We start from the raw sequence: 14,917 nt of genomic DNA on the forward strand, positions 1-14,917 counted from the left end.
CCGTCACTGCCGAGAGCACATATTGTATATGGGCATTTGATCAACGCTCTCTGCTCAGATCCGCAGCATCGCAATGCAGCGGAGGGGTGACGGATGATAGCCAATGCGGGTGTGTATTCACAATTCCTGGGGTGTGGTTATTGGATTCATATCGGTGTGCTCACGATACGAGCCAGACCCATGACGAGCCGCATCGTAGTGGTGGACGACAGACGCCGAGCACTCTTGATTTGTGGATGATCACCGAGAGACTACGGCTCCTTGGTGGCCACTCTCCACACCATGCCATGCGACTGCAGCAGCACCGGCCTGGGCTTGGGTTTCTTTGAGCTCAGCCGCATAATCTCTTGCCGCCGTGCTTCGATGATCGCAGCAGTCTCCAGCCACCTGTCCTTCCAGTAGCCGTCATCGTACGGCTGCTCAAAGGTGCCAGCCTCCGTCGGCGGATGCATCCAGTAGTTGAATGCCATGTGCGTGGACGATCCCTCGGAAGCCGTGCCCTGGCCAAAGGACGTCACCTCATGGAACCAGCCGGCGGGCAGATACAGCGCATCGCTTTGCTTGAGCTCGCAGACGATAGCGGTGGCCTTCTTCAGACTCGGATAGCGTCCATAGTCTCGAGCTCGCAGCGACTTGGTGTCAATGCGGCTGAAACTCGGTGGCTCGGCGCTGGACAGCTCGCTCTCGAGGACGCTGCGGGGACGCTTGCTGCCTCGTTTCTTCGAGCTGCGGCCGGGCTGGTTGTCCTGCGGGGCAGTCTCGAGCCTCAGTAGCTCGTCCATCGCCTCGTCGACGGCATCCTCGAACGGCGATGTGTCGATGCTCGCAGCCTCGGCCTGGGCAAGGCCCTCCTCAGCGGTGCGCAGATGGTACTTTGCAACATCGACGAGATTGGCACCATCGGCGCGGATCGCTGCTCCATCGTAGGAAATCAGGCCGTTTGGGTGGACGAACGGCGACTTGCCGACCAACAAAAGGTGCTCGGCGTCCTTGGGGCTGAAGAGCGTGAATCGTTTCTGCAGACCGATTGTGCGGAAGGCATCAGAGCGGCATTATCACGACGATCATCGACTGCATGTCCAAAGCGCGACCGGCAGATGCTGCAACTTACCTTGCCCTTGCAAAGGACATACAGATTGTCGGCATAGTCGTGATGCAGGCCCGAGGATGAGCCCTTCGAGTTTGAGTTTGAGGTTGCGCCGATCCACAGATTGACCTGCTGCGGGACCAAATGGCCGAGGATCGCTGGGGTCATTTCAAACCGACCCAGCAGCGCCGTCAGCGGCGGCTGGCAGTAATCCAGCACCCGATCCAGCTGGACTTCGGGCGAGACGTCCCGATCCGGGTCGCTGTCGGGGGACGGCTCGTAATACTGGGTGGTCATGTACAAGCCAATTTCGCCCTGGGTTTCGAGGCGACGGACAAACTGGTCAAAGTTGGTCAGACTTCGAAGCTTGCCGGATCCAAAGAAGCCGTCGGCGCCCATGCCTTCGACCTGAACCGAGATGGCCCCGGCCCCCATGTCGGCAACGGACTGGGGCGTCCAATTGGCCTGGGGATAGGTGCAGCCCTCGAGGACGCACGGAGTGCGGGTGGCCACGAACTTTGCATAGAAATCCTGTGGCGAGATCTGGTCGAAGCGAATCCGCGGGACGGACCATTTGGGCGAGGGCGGGTGGAAGCCGCTGTAGTGGTTCCAAGGCTCAGGCATCGAGCAAGCTAGTGTCTGGTGGAGCAGCGAGCAGGAATCAGATCGGACGATCAAAGGCAGGATCGATCGGCCGAGGCGATCTGGCGGGGCAGGGCCGCAAAACGCAAGGGACATGCTGGAGAATGAGTCACGGCGGAGCATATTCCCACAGACGATCCTCCTGGGACAACACTGGCGCTGCGATGGGCAAGCCAATACAGCGATGGGCAAGCCAATACAGCGATGGGCAAGCCAATACAGCGAGTGGCAACTGGCGCAGAGTCGGCGGCACACAACGGTATCGTATTTTACAACATAACCAGAACAAAACGGGGCAGAATATCCGGAGCGTCCTTTAGTGATATGCGGGCCCTGGTGGGCAGGCCATGGGATTGTTTCCAGTCCTGGTTGGCAATCCAGTGGTTCAGCTGGCTTGGAGCACAGTCGTGAATACATCTGTGGCGACGATCAACTGTCGCTAATGTCTCGATGCGGGAGCATGGTGAATGCACTCGATGTGGGAGCGTGATGAATGCACTCGACCAGCCGGACATATCTGCGGTGTATCGATATCAAGATGCTCGGCCTTCTCGAGCCGCTTGGCTTCCCGGCACTGTGGCACACGCTGTTTGGTTGTGGTGGGCAATGGATGGTGTGTATTCAGGACCAGAAAGCAGCGAGAGGTCACAATAGGTCGTCCCGTTTCGTTTTGGATACGCTGTATTCGTCTCGTCATCGATCGATCCACTGCTCCATACGTCGGGTCAGCGAGCCGGCGTCATAAGGAAACAGCCCGCGACGGCACAGCGAGGTGACTGTTTGATGGAGATTGGCGATGGTGTCTCGCAGCATTGAGAGCCGTTCAGAGTCGATTGGCATCTGCCTTCTTTCTTTGGAGCTCCGGGCGTCATCGGTGTCATCGCCATAATCGACACCGAGAGACAGATCGGACGAGACCTTGCTGCTTCTAACGGACAGATCCAACTTGAGAAATGCAAGCAAGTACTCGAGGAAGGCAGTCTCGTCCGAGATCAAAAAGTCCAGAAGCACCGATTCATCGTGAGCGACGCTTTCACAAAAAGTGGAGAACATGAGCAGCGGATGCAGCCTTGTATCGAGCAGGTCCACCAGCCAGGAGATCGGATCGGATGTCGAGCGTCTGCAGCACAATCGGACCAAGCTTGAGAGCGCCTGGAGATCCAACAGCACCTGGATCAGCTGACAGTCGTTGTCATCCATCAAAGAAAACAGCCACTTGGCCAGCTGGGGCGACTCCAGCATCGCTGTCCAAGGCAACATCGAGAAAATGTCAAAGTCAGCAATTGCCGCATCGTCAGCGCAGCCCACGAGCGCCGATCTCATGTCGACGCCGCAGCTTCAGCAGTGAGGTTCAGATCGCTCAGGGCCCGGCTTACCTGGATACCGCTGCCGGAGAGTAGAAAGCAGCAGGATCGAATGAGAGCTGCTGTTCTGGCAAAGACATGGGTGTGCTCCGTCTCCGCCGGCGTCGGTATCGGGTGCCAGGATGCCAATGAGCAACATGACAAATTGTTTCAGCGACTCTTTGTCGTATATGCTTCCCAAATCAAAGACAAACTCGGTATAGGACCGGCAGCGGGATTCTTCAAAGAACCAACTCCGGAAAGCTGTGGCTTCAGGCTCGCTATCCTCTCGAGATGGAAACGGCAAATGGCTCTGGACGAGGAGACTGACGAAACCAGCAAGCTGACGATGTGCGCGTAACAGGTATAACAGCAGGATGGCCACGAATGAGGGAGAGCTACGACACAGCTGTTATGATGCTGACTCGGCTTCAATCGACCTGTTTGCAGAAGGCGCCGAGGACATGGCGCATGGGAATTGCACGAACCTGCTGGCGAGGTGCCAGTCGAGACCATCGATACAGCAGCTCCGCAACCTTTCTCGAAAGGGCGGGTTTGTTGTGCGCAAACAGGGCGATGATCTAGGATGCAGGCTCGTTCAGTATGGAGACGAGGAGCGAGAGGGCTCACTGTGTATAGGCATCGATCAGGGCCAGCGACCATGCCCGCAACAGCTGCGATCCTGATCCATGTGCCATAGGAGGCGGGCTGTCGATCCATACCGTACTCATGCTTTCTGTTATCATCGATAGGCACAATTGGAGCGGCAGCCGGAACGAATCGCCCAGGGCTGCTGCGATGCGATGACTCTTGAGGAGGTCGATAAGGACACCGACACAGGGCACAAGGACATGGGACTGCAAATGTCCGTCGCCGTGAGAAATATCGTCGGTCGGTCGGTTGGAGGGCGTCAAGCAAACCTGCATCAGTCAGCGGCAATCATCGTGAAATCGCCAAAGCGGCAGGCGGCAGCGGAGAACCAGCAATGGGAAGCGAATGTACCTCCGTCGAGCTACGGAGAACTTCAATCAGCGGTGATCTCGCCCCCGGTCCAGATCCAGGGGACAGTCTTGAGCTTTCACCAAGACAGTTGAGCAGAATGAAAAAGTCATTGCGGCCGAGAGCATTCGCCGCCCGAGATAGGACACCACGGCCAGCCAACATGCTTGGGCTACTATCTCCGTCGTCGTCATCACCCCTTTCGTCGCTATCAGCATCGTCTTCGTCGTCAGCATCGTCATCGCTGGTGCTGGAGGCGGTGGCGTAGCGAGTGCGATAGTGCTTCAGCAAATCATGGAATAGCATGAGCGCATTCCAGTTGAGGCGTGCAAGGACAGAAGCAAACGTTCGTCGCAGGTAGAGCACGCGTTGCTGGCAAGACGGGACGGAATGAATGAATGGCTTGTCGGCTGTGGGATCTGCAGCAATTCGTGGCAGCTACCGCTTGACAGCATATGAAGGTGGATCCAAGAGCGAAAGGTGGCGGAAGCTGTTCTCGACTGGCAGGTCGATATCGGCAGGTCGATATCGGCGACATCCTACCAGATTGCTTTGATGGAGATCGGGATTGGTCAGCAGAAGAAAGACGATCTTGCGGGCAAGCGTTGCGGCAAATGTGTTGTTCGAGAGCACGACGAGATTGGCCTGGTATCCGATCGTGGAGGGTTTGGATGGTCATGGCATCAAGCAATAGCCTGACAGCCGAGTGAGCCAGCGATACTCAGCTGTCCGCTTGCTGAGGATGGAAGCGGGGGGAAGCGAAGCAACGATCGACGCACCAGCTTGGGGCTCAGGACGAGACGCTCGAGCGCCGATCGAGATGATGCCGTCGGTGAGACGGGCTCGGATAGTGCAGCGAGGAGGCGATCGAGCTGCAAGAGACAGCAGCGCGCGGCCTCGCGGGTGAGGGACGATGGGCTCTGGAGACAGCTGTCGTCGGCAAGGACTGCATCGATGAGGGCACTCGTGAGGACCGACATTGATCGCGCCGTAGGATAGAGATCTTGGACAGAAGCGAGCGAGCGAGCCAGGGCATGTGCGCTGGGCTGATGGGGAGGGGAGAGAAACGAGATTCAGGATCAGAGAGCGACCCAGCCGGGGGTGCGCATGCCTTTGCCACATCGCTGCCCGTGCTGCTGCCCATGTTGATATCCACATCGCTATCCATGCTGCTATCCACATCGCTATCCATGCTGCTATCCACATCGCTATCCATGTTGCTATCCACATCGCTATCCATGCTGCTATCCACATCGCTATCCGCATCGCTGTCCATGTCGATGCTTGTTGCACACCCATACACGTGATCTCGAAGCACGTGCGCAGCCCGACTCCGCGCCTTGGCAGCGCGGTCGCGTGACCGGCCACGCTGGCCGCGGTGTGGCTGGCTGCCCAAAGCGGCAGTGCGCCGCGTGTGCCCATTGGCCGCGGTGCCGAGCGATCACGCGCCTGTCCCGGTGGAACCTTCCAGCCAGCATGTGGCCGGCCGCCGGTCTGCCTCTCACCGGCAACAAACACACCGCCCCGGTGCACCCTGGCTGCCGCCGCTCTTCGTCCTCATCCGATCGCCCGTCCTTGGCCTCGGCAGCCAAGACTCTCTCCATACAGCATAAATCCTGCCTCTGCTCGCCTCGCCCAGCAAGTTTTGCCTGGTCTCTGGCCTCATTTCGCTCCACCAAGCCAAACCTAACCTAACCAAGCCCTTTGCCGTCCTTTGCTGACCACCTGCCCTCCCAAGCCCGCCGCATCAAGCAGTCGCCCCTGTCGTCGCAAAACCTAGCCAACATGGATCCCAGACCGCTACCTCCCGGATGGATTGCCCAGTGGAGCCCTCCGCACAACGCCTACTTTTACGTCGAAACGGCTACCGGCCGAACACAGTGGCATGATCCTCGAAACCACTATGCCCCGCCTCCCGGTGTTCCCCAGTACGCCCCTGCCCAGTACGCTCCTCCTCCTGCCTATGGTGCCCCCGCCCCTGTGATTGTGCAGCAGCCTGTCCAGCCCCAAGCTGTTGTCGTCCAACAGCAGCCCGTCCAGCGCCCCGGCATCTCGACAGGTGCAGCCCTGGCCGGCGGTGCCGTTGCCGGTGCCGTCGGCGCCATGGCCCTGGGCAGCCTCGGCCACCACCACCACCATCACTGGGGAGGTGGTGGATTCTTTGGCGGTGGCGGCGACACCGTCATTGTCGAAAACAACGGCTGGGGCGGCCGTGGAGACACTGTCATCGTCGAAAACAACGGATGGGGCGGCAACGATACCGTCATCGTCGAGAACAACGGATGGGGAGGCGGTGATACCGTCATCGTCGAAGACAACGGATGGGGCGGCAGCACCACCATCATCGAAGACAACTCGTGGTAGACGGTGCTCCCGTGCATGGTCTGCCTCGCTCGACGCCTTTTTCGACGCCTGAGCTGCAGGGCCTGTGCCTCTCGAACAAGTCGCCGCTTTGAAGATTGTCCTTTCCGCCGTCCGTTTCGTTTCCATGCGCTGTGTACATGCATATCCCTCTCTGATCTGTATAAGCACGCTGCGGTGGCTCTGTCTGTCCCCTCGCCCTTCATTCTCGCTCGCTTTTTGGATCACCCGGCGGGCCTCTGGTCAAATAGCGCCAGACGGCCGCGCTGTGGACCGACAGGTGCAATACAGTATCTTTGAAATCAGATGGCTCCGAGTCTGCCTGCGTGTGGGCCAAGCGGTGGGTGTGTGCGTGAGAGCATCGGTGTGCGAGATCGGTGGGGTGTTAGGATACTGCACATGCTGGTGATGGCGGGCATCGGGAGCATCATCGACGCTGGACATTGCTGATGCCGCTGGTGCTGCTGGATCAGGGCCATGTCGCTCCGGATCATGGAGCCGGCGACGGTGTGCGACCGAGCCTCTGATCTTGGTCGGTCCCTGGCCTTTTCGTTTGGACGAGGGCTGGAACTCGGGTGGCGGCGAAGCCCCAGCAAGCGTGTGCGACATCCGCCCTGGCTGTGTGCGTCGCCCCCCGCTTGACCGGCGTTGTGCCTCGACGGGCTGTGTGGGACCCCTTGCTGGGTCTTGTCCAGCCGCGGCCGTGTGGCGTCAAAGTAAGGGCCACAAGCGAGACGGCAGCGAGACGGCAGCGAGACGTGCCCGAGGAGCGCTGTCTCGCCCCCCCCCCGTTTCTCCTCCGTCTGGATTCGGCCGCTTTGGCTTTCTGTCCTCTGTCTGCCATCGCCCTCGACCTGCAAACTCGTCCTGCTCCGTCTGCCTTGGACCGCAAACCTCCCCCCAAGACCAAACCGCCATCACCACCCACATCCCGCAATGAAGATCACGACGCTGGCGCTGGTGCTGGCCATGACGCAGTTGGCCGTCACCCAGATTGTCCCCACAACTGGGGCCAACGCACCCACCACCCAGTCGACCACGACCCAGACCACTGCGGCAGCCAACCTGCCGACCACGACCCAGGCAACCACGACCCAGGGTGGCAACGCCGCCCCTGGAACTACCACAACCGCTGCCGCTGCTGCCGGCACCACCACCACCACCGCTATCCAGCGACCCCAGGCTACCAACGGTGCCCAAGCACCTCCTCCCGGCACCGCAAACAACGGCATCGGCGACACCTTCACGTTCACACCGGCCGGACGGCCTACCGCTGCCGGCAACGTGCCCGGAACCAGCGGCTCCTCCAACACCGGTACCTTCACCGACACGGGCAGCACCGTCGGCATGTCGTCGTCGACGCAGGTTGCCATCGGCCTGGGCGCCTTCTTTGGCGCCGTCTTCCTGATCCTGTGTGCCGGCTTTGTCTACAAGCGATTCGTCCGACGATCAGGCTCCTCAGACGACTACGACGGCTGGAAGGTGTGGGATTCTGCTCCGGTCATTCCCGGCGTCCGCCGCAAGTCCACCCTCAGCAAGCGCTTTGGCGCTCCCTCGCAGGCGCCCGACCTCGAACCCGGTCGGCAGTTCGCATATCCCCCGCCCCCGCCCAAGTCAAACTCGTTTGGTAACCCGGGACAGCCCCAGAGCACGCAAGTCCACTTCCAAGAAAACGCGGGCCCGCGCTAAGGCTCTTGCAAACGAAGGGGGGGGGCAGCCAAGCCCGAAACGATCGATAGTGACCTGGCCACGACCCGACTGCCAGGGGCTGTACCAACTCCACACGGCCTCCAGAGGCGGCGCTTGGCTGCCATGGTTTCTTGGTCGGCTATTTTTTTCGCGAATGAACACTTCTTTTTAATTCCCGATCCAACTGAATCCCGTTTGAGGGTTGGATATAGACACCGAGGCTCGGACGTGTCGCCTCGACGCACCGACCTGGACCCATCGCACTTTACTCTTTTTTCCCTTGCCCTTGCACCGTTTGCGTTGCCCCATTCGGCGCAGTCATTGCCCTGGCTCGCCGCCCCATACTCTTGCACCTTTCATCGGCCCAGGCCCACCAGCATTGCTCGGTTCGGCCTGGCCTCTCCGCATTTCTTGCCTCTGGCTGATCTCTTTCCGACCTGTGCTGCCGTTCTCGAATGCAATCCGTCCTCTTGTGCCCGCCCAGGTCCCACTGAAAATAGCCCCGAGCGCGCGTGGTGTCTGTGTCACAAGCTGGTTGGTGCGACTCTGTGTGGGACGGGAGCGTGTCGGCGCTGTGTCTGTGCCGTGTCGCCACTGGGCGGGGGGCGCGTCAGGGAACGTCGAGCCACAGCGCCCGCGCGTGGCCTTGCTTGTCTCTCGAAAGGCGTCTGGGGAGTGAGTCAACAGGACAGTGCGTGCAACAGTGCGTGCAACAGCCGCTGTGTCGGCGCTGTGCTGGTGCTGTGTCGCTGTTCAAGCAGAAACCCACAGCGCAGCCGTGTTGGCGCCGATCCTGTTGTCGTGTGTCGTCTTTCTCCTCGCCATCTTCGCCCGACCAAAAGCCCTCTGGTCGACTTCCTTCCATCTCCATCTCCATCTTCTCGATCTCCCCTCCCGTCTCTCCTCCGTTCCGGGCGAGTCTGCTCGTCGATTCTCTCCACTGATCTTCGACAGGCCTTCCGTCAAGCAACCAGGAGCCTTCCTCTTACGTCCCTCCGAGCCGCCACCCTCCGCCATCCGCCGTCTCTCGAACCACCTCCCCGATGCGCTTTGACCATCTCCTCTCCGTCGCTGTTCTGGCGGCCTCGCTCTCCTCGGCGATGGGCCAGACCATAGCCACTTCCCAGGCCCCCGCTCCCACCAACGCTGCCCCTCCTCCTCCGCCGCCAGCCTCTGCCCCTGCTCCTGCACCGGCCACCAGTGCAGCTCCGGCTCCGGGCAAGACCACCCAAGCCCCTCCTGCTCCAGCTACCTCTCAAGCACCGGCTCCTGCACCGGCCACGCAGAACTCAGGAGGCCAGACAAACAACGCCCCTGCACCGGTCGCCACCAACAACTCCCCTGCCCCAAACCCCGGAAGCGGAAACCCGAACGCCCAGCCGGACGGATTCCAGTTCAGTCCGGCTCCTCGTCCAGCTGCCAACACCGCTGCCATCGTTGCCGGCGTCGACATGAACGGCAATCCTCTCCCCGGAACAACCGTCCTGACCCCGCCGTCGGGCCTCGGTGCTCTGCCGCTGGGTGCACAGATCGGCGTCGGCGTCGGCGCCTTTGCGGGTTTCATCTTTGTCTGCGCCACGAGTGCCTATGTCTACACCAAATTCATCCGCAAGGAAGACAACTCGGCCTATGGCCATCTGCATGGCCCGAACGGCTCGAAGGGCCATCAGCCCCGCGGATATGACTCTGCATCGAACGGCCTGCCCACTCATGCTGGTACGTGCCTTGACTCTAGTTCGCACTGCCCTCCTTCTTCCATGTCTATCTCATGCCAGCCGGCCTTCTCCGGCACGGCCGGCCCTGCGGGATCGACAGTGCAGGAGTCAAAACGTGGATATTCGCACCACAAGCATCACTCGTCATCAAGGCTAGCCTAGCCCTGATTGCAGCCGGGCCGAGGCAAATCTTGTGATTGTGACTGCTTTGCTGCGAACCAAAGACGGCAGCAGGTACACCTGTTTGAGGCACGCAACAGCATCGTTCAAGAAGCCGCGGATGAGTCAGAGCCAAGCCAGAGCCAAGCCAGAGCCAAGCCAGAGCCAAGCCAGAGCCAAGCCTGGGGCCTGTGACATGCGAGTCATTGCAGCCGAATGATAGCAGACACGGTCAGATGGCGGAGGCCGTGCTTGAGGCTGACCGCAACACATGCTATGCCGACAACAGCCCATCTTGACAATCGAAAAACGGCAATTGGGACGGCTCCGAGCTGGCATTGCAGGAGGCTCATCCAACACACAGCAACGCTCGGGGCAGTCATCGCTGCGACAGTGTGCGACTCGGCGCGGAAGCCATAGTTTTACACCCTCGCACGCATGCATCCACCAGGCCCTGCCCATTTGTTAATCACTTGCTGTCTTTCGTCCACATCTTTGTCGGCTCGGTTGCGATGCGACGCTGACTCACAGGTTCTGTTCCTCCTCCCCACAACTCGAACCGCCTGTACTCTCCAGGCGCGGGCCACGGTAATCCCTACGACTCTGGCAACCCGCGATCCCCCTCTTCGGCCCCGTACGGCTCCTCCCAGCCGTACAGCTACCCCCCTGAGCCCCAGCAAATCCACCAGCACTCGCCTCAGGCCCGTGGCTATGGCCCTCCCCAAGGCAGCAGAGGCTACAACAACGATCCTCGTCTCCGCTAAGATAGATACACCGGTCTCTGCCTTTGCTGGCGATGCGCGGCCGCCTCCTCGAGCCAGCTGGCACATTCTCTTTCTATTGTTACCTTGTTTTTATCGCTCTGTAGTTTCTTTTTTTTTACTCCTCTTCTTCCTTCTGTGGCGTTCCTCATGCCATCCCATGACCGATGGAACTCTGCGCATGTGCTTGGTGCTTCTGCTGGATCGCAGCACGCTTCACATTGGCTGCGCTATGATTTATATACAGACAAGAACGAGACGCTTTCTCGCTGGTGGAGGAAGTGGGCTCTGTTCTCATGCACCCTCGACAGAGGAGCGCGGGGATCGAATCTGTGGCCCAGCCGGCGGACATTGTCCTGCGGGGCCGTGTGACGCCGCCACCGCCCGCGCACAGACACGATGTGCCCAATCAGGACCGAGCGCAGTCAGCCGATCCGTCCCGGTGACGCCGCAGCGTTTGGGCTTTGGCTTTGCATGTTTTGCACCGGCTTGGCTGTTTCGTCGTTCTCGCCATCCGTCTTCTCGTTCGCTTCATCGGACTGCCGAGCCGACCTGCGACCTGCGTGGGGCTTTCTCGACTCAATCGCACCGACAGGACCAGCAGGACCAACAGACACCAGCCAGGCGTCAGAAGGGATCAGCCGACACCAGCATACATCTCATCGGGCCGCTGCTGCCGCCTCCACCACCGCCACGGCCTCGCCTGCCTTTCCGCCCCCCACCACCGCATCCATTGGCATACATCGGCATCCATTGGCATCCCTTCCCGCTTGCAAACACTTGCTCTCGACGCACCAATCAGCCCAAGCTCCTTTCGTGTCCAGCGCACTGCCATCGCCCTATTTATTCCGTCAAGACTCCTCTCGGTCAACCATCGTCGCCCCCACACCCGCCCTGCCCCGCCGCCGCCGCCGCCATTCAGCCTCCCTCGGTTCCGCTGTAGACGTAAATCCATCCTCTTTCCCATCCGTCTTCCGCGATTCTGCATCCGCGAGACGCTCCCACAGCTCGAGGGCTTTCTCTCTACTCCACCCATTCTATACCCGCGTCAAGCCCCATGAACGGCCACAGCTCGTCAGCGCACGCAGTCGTCCCGGTCGATCCCTGTCCCGGCCTGCTGCTCGCTCTTCCCGCAGAGCTTTATCTGGATCATATATTTCCGCACCTCGATCTGAACTTTGTTCTCGCTGTGCTGAGTCGGTGCCATCCTGTCCTCCGCAACCTGATTTTCAAACTAGCTCGGTCTTCGCTGTGGGGATGTCTGGATCTGGCCTTCCATCCAGACCGAGGCAGCTGCTCCAGCCTGGTTCCACGCCGTGTGCTGGACCGACGGGCACTGTCCTCGTCGGCGACCTACGACTACCAAGTTGCTCTGCGTCTGCCCCTGTATCTCTCCCGCCTGTCGCCCCTGTCGGTTGCGTCGGTGAAGGCCGTTAATCTCGACAATACCCTCGTCCGGGTGGATGATGTCGTTGTGTCGGTGCTCGATCACTGCGTCAATCTGACGGCGCTCTCGCTGCGCGGCTGTCCCAAGGTTGACATTATGGCCCTCATGCGGCTCCTTGGTAAGCGTGGAAGACGAGACTGCCTTGCTCAAGCATTGCCTGGTCCTGGTGGTCCCTCTTGGTTCTGCACTGCACTTGACGATTGCACATCCCCGCTTGGCACTCGGGCATTCACTGGACCATCGTTTATTCCGCCTTGCAAACCACGAATGGCACTTGACCGTCCCACATGTTTCTCTTTCTCTCCGACTGGTTTGTTCGCTAGTAGTAGCCATACATCGCCAGGCCGTGTTCCATCTACTCACGCACACCCTCTTCGTTCACAGAACAACACCCAAGTCTCCCTCGTTGCCTGTCCCGGATCGACATATCCTCGCTCCTCGCGAAAACAGGCTCGCCGCGATTCACGCTGTCTGTCGCCCGCCAGTTCCACGATGTGCTCTCCCGTCATCTTCCTCAACAGCCATACATAACCGATCTGCGGGCCTGCGAGCGGTGTCAGGTGCAGGTATCGATGCCCACACCGCCCACTCATCCGTGCTCGTCGTGCCTCAAGTCGGACGGGTATCTGTGCGTCGACTGCGAAATCGACCAGCAGTGCGTCCGGTGCCTGGTGCGCCAATGCCGCGACTGCCAACTCACCGATGAATCCGCAACTGGGCCCAAGCAGTTTGTTCCAGTTGTGGCCTGCAGCGGCCTGGTGTGCAACGACGACGATTATTTCACAAAGCAGCCTCTGAACTGTCCATCGGCCGGGCATCATTCGGAGACCACTGGCTGTCACTCGATCGGTACAGAACCGAGCGGCATCCCATCCACGAAGACCCAGGAGCAACGCCAGAACATCTCGCCCCCTCACCGGTCGTCCCACAAGCCCTTCACGACGTGTGCACCGTGCCATGACCAGATCGTGCGCGAGGCATGTGTCGTTTGCCAGTCGTGGTATTGCCGAAGCTGTCTGCCCTTCCAACAAATCGACGACCAGCATGGTCGAGAAGCCCGGTCCCAGGCTGCCGAGTTTTCCTGGGCTACCCTGCGCTCCACCGAGTCGGTCCAGCTCCGGTGTCGCAAGTGTCTCCTATGGGCCTGTGAAGAATGCAGATTTGTCCACAATTGCAGTCTGTGCTCGACTCTGGTCTGTGCACGGTGCGATCCCGTGGCCGACTCCGACGCCCGTTGGGAGGAGGACTCATCAGCCACAAACCCAAGCTCTCCGCTCCAAGCTGGATACAGCCAGTCCGCTGTCAATCACTTGCAAACCAAGATATACATGGGCGGCTACTGCAGCGGACAGTGCGGCACTTTCTGGTGCGGTGAGTGTTGCCGGGCCGCTGATTCCCAGCTGTCAGAGCCTCCCTTGGCGACAGCACAACCCGTGTCCAAGGGCTACAACTCCGCTGTTGACATCCCGGCCGACTGGGGCGCGACACAACCCGCCGAGGCGATGGCTTTGATCAAGCACCAGCAGACGATGGACCGGTATCTGTGCCAGGGAGGCTGCGGACTGCCCTACTGCTTCGGATGCATCAACGCCTTGGGAAGTCTCTGCGAGGTCTGCCACAACAGCTACATCTGCATCAACTGCCACACCGACGTTTGCCAGGCGTGCCAGGACCCGAACAACCTCGCAGACTCGTCATTCGTATCCATCTACACCAGCGACCCGACCGGCAGCAGAGGCACCGCACGCCAAGCTGACTGGGTGTACGCCGAGGACTATATGCTGCTTCCCTTTTAAGCGCCGCGCCGTACACTTGACTCGAATCGACTCGGGATACCCTTTTCAAAGCGCCAGTTTATTCGTGTAGTTTTGAAAGCCTGGATCCGACAGGCCATTGTGAATAAACGATCGTTTGGTGGAGGATCTCTGGCCGCCTCGATCGTCTTGGTCGCGCATGAGGAGCCGGAGGTGGCCGGGGTGTCTAGTGGTGGCCGTGGATGTTGTCCTTGGATAATCGGGTGCCGTACTTCTTGTCGACCTCCTCGAGATAGGCCAGGTTCTTGGGCTCCTCCCAGGGATGGTGGCCCAACTGCACAGAGCCAGTGAGCGCGATGTTAGTACCGGCGATCCATGGGTCCGCGGTTCGGCTGCGCTCCGTCACGATACCATATATCGCGGAACGAACCAGTCTTGATCGTTCGTCAATGCCGTCCTGGCGAATCCCACCAAGTCCTCGCCCTTGACCGACTTACAAAGTGATGCGGTCCGTCCTGCTTGACGCGGTACAGGATAAAGAACCAAACGGCGGCAAATCCGAGTCTCGGAAGCCACTTGCCGTGGACGTGGGGGGCCGTGAAGGGCTTGTGGGGGTTGTAGCTGCCGCCGGCCATCGTTCTTGCTGGAGACTGGAGCAGGCGGCAAAGGAGACGGGGAAGTTAATTTTCGAGGGTTTCAGTGCAGAGAGTCCGAAGAAGCTTGTGCATGAAACAGGATGCCTCGGGTGCCTTCTCCATCCATTCGAGGTTGGCATTGTCCGTTCGCTCGTCGCTGAGCTCTGTCCCGGCTTCCTCCTGCACGATACAACCCTTGCAAGTCTCGATCGTGCACGCCACGGTCCTCCGCCCAGCCCTGCCGCCGTCCGTGTGCGTGTCCTTACGCTGTCCTGAGTCGAAACCTGGATCGCTGCAAGTCGAAGCGCCAGAAAGCCAAACGAAC

The 14,917-nt window shown here is 60.0% G+C and overlaps 6 protein-coding genes across 6 annotated transcripts; 4 read left to right on the forward strand and 2 right to left on the reverse strand.

The window, feature by feature from the left end:
* Window positions 1-94: 94 nt before the first annotated feature.
* On the reverse strand, window positions 95-1,860 carry BJ171DRAFT_485066 (cupin-like domain-containing protein). Its single transcript, XM_053109080.1, has 2 exons — window positions 1,112-1,860; window positions 95-1,016 (listed from the first exon to the last, which is right to left on the reverse strand). Exons 1-2 carry the CDS (start codon window positions 1,850-1,852, stop codon window positions 252-254), a joined length of 1,506 nt encoding a protein of 501 aa, XP_052971883.1. The 5' UTR covers window positions 1,853-1,860; the 3' UTR covers window positions 95-251.
* A 427-nt stretch (window positions 1,861-2,287) lies between these two features.
* BJ171DRAFT_594820 (uncharacterized protein) lies at window positions 2,288-5,139 on the reverse strand. Its single transcript, XM_053114552.1, has 7 exons — window positions 4,851-5,139; window positions 4,615-4,716; window positions 4,075-4,443; window positions 3,795-3,929; window positions 3,561-3,653; window positions 3,106-3,415; window positions 2,288-2,973 (listed from the first exon to the last, which is right to left on the reverse strand). The coding sequence occupies exons 1-7, from the start codon at window positions 5,049-5,051 to the stop codon at window positions 2,423-2,425; spliced, it is 1,761 nt and encodes a 586-aa protein (XP_052971884.1). The 5' UTR covers window positions 5,052-5,139; the 3' UTR covers window positions 2,288-2,422.
* Window positions 5,140-5,582: 443 nt separating this feature from the next.
* BJ171DRAFT_485073 (uncharacterized protein) lies at window positions 5,583-6,737 on the forward strand. The gene has a single exon (XM_053109081.1). It carries the CDS (start codon window positions 5,857-5,859, stop codon window positions 6,433-6,435), a length of 579 nt encoding a protein of 192 aa, XP_052971885.1. The 5' UTR covers window positions 5,583-5,856; the 3' UTR covers window positions 6,436-6,737.
* Window positions 6,738-7,271: 534 nt separating this feature from the next.
* BJ171DRAFT_485075 (uncharacterized protein) lies at window positions 7,272-8,604 on the forward strand. The gene has a single exon (XM_053109082.1). It carries the CDS (start codon window positions 7,369-7,371, stop codon window positions 8,119-8,121), a length of 753 nt encoding a protein of 250 aa, XP_052971886.1. The 5' UTR covers window positions 7,272-7,368; the 3' UTR covers window positions 8,122-8,604.
* Window positions 8,605-8,946: 342 nt separating this feature from the next.
* On the forward strand, window positions 8,947-11,064 carry BJ171DRAFT_485076 (uncharacterized protein). Its single transcript, XM_053109083.1, has 2 exons — window positions 8,947-9,837; window positions 10,527-11,064. The coding sequence occupies exons 1-2, from the start codon at window positions 9,165-9,167 to the stop codon at window positions 10,757-10,759; spliced, it is 906 nt and encodes a 301-aa protein (XP_052971887.1). The 5' UTR covers window positions 8,947-9,164; the 3' UTR covers window positions 10,760-11,064.
* Window positions 11,065-11,813: 749 nt separating this feature from the next.
* BJ171DRAFT_576593 (uncharacterized protein) lies at window positions 11,814-13,999 on the forward strand (the record flags this gene model as incomplete). Its single annotated transcript, XM_053113760.1, has 2 exons — window positions 11,814-12,321; window positions 12,654-13,999. 2 exons carry the CDS (start codon window positions 11,814-11,816, stop codon window positions 13,997-13,999), a joined length of 1,854 nt encoding a protein of 617 aa, XP_052971888.1.
* Window positions 14,000-14,917: the final 918 nt, after the last annotated feature.

The sequence above is a fragment of the Polychytrium aggregatum genome (assembly GCF_025602895.1).
Source record: "Polychytrium aggregatum strain JEL109 chromosome Unknown BJ171scaffold_1, whole genome shotgun sequence".
In the NCBI taxonomy this organism is placed as follows: Eukaryota; Fungi; Chytridiomycota; class Chytridiomycetes; order Polychytriales; genus Polychytrium; species Polychytrium aggregatum.

What these genes read in the sequence shown, in the direction of transcription:
- BJ171DRAFT_485076 (XM_053109083.1), top strand. Translation starts at nt 9,165, where the DNA reads ATGCGCTTTGACCATCTCCTCTCCGTCGCTGTTCTGGCGGCCTCGCTC. An exon ending in CGGCCTGCCCACTCATGCTG is followed by an intron (nt 9,838 to 10,526) that starts GTACGTGCCTTG and finishes GCTGACTCACAG; the next exon opens with GTTCTGTTCCTCCTCCCCAC.
- BJ171DRAFT_485075 (XM_053109082.1), top strand. Translation starts at nt 7,369, where the DNA reads ATGAAGATCACGACGCTGGCGCTGGTGCTGGCCATGACGCAGTTGGCC.
- BJ171DRAFT_594820 (XM_053114552.1), bottom strand. Translation starts at nt 5,051, where the DNA reads ATGTCGGTCCTCACGAGTGCCCTCATCGATGCAGTCCTTGCCGACGAC. An exon ending in TTCTCCGTAGCTCGACGGAG is followed by an intron (nt 3,930 to 4,074) that starts GTACATTCGCTT and finishes GGACATTTGCAG; the next exon opens with TCCCATGTCCTTGTGCCCTG. An exon ending in GACTGGCACCTCGCCAGCAG is followed by an intron (nt 3,416 to 3,560) that starts GTTCGTGCAATT and finishes GCACATCGTCAG; the next exon opens with CTTGCTGGTTTCGTCAGTCT.
- BJ171DRAFT_485073 (XM_053109081.1), top strand. Translation starts at nt 5,857, where the DNA reads ATGGATCCCAGACCGCTACCTCCCGGATGGATTGCCCAGTGGAGCCCT.
- BJ171DRAFT_485066 (XM_053109080.1), bottom strand. Translation starts at nt 1,852, where the DNA reads ATGCTCCGCCGTGACTCATTCTCCAGCATGTCCCTTGCGTTTTGCGGC. An exon ending in ATGTCCTTTGCAAGGGCAAG is followed by an intron (nt 1,017 to 1,111) that starts GTAAGTTGCAGC and finishes ATCGGTCTGCAG; the next exon opens with AAACGATTCACGCTCTTCAG.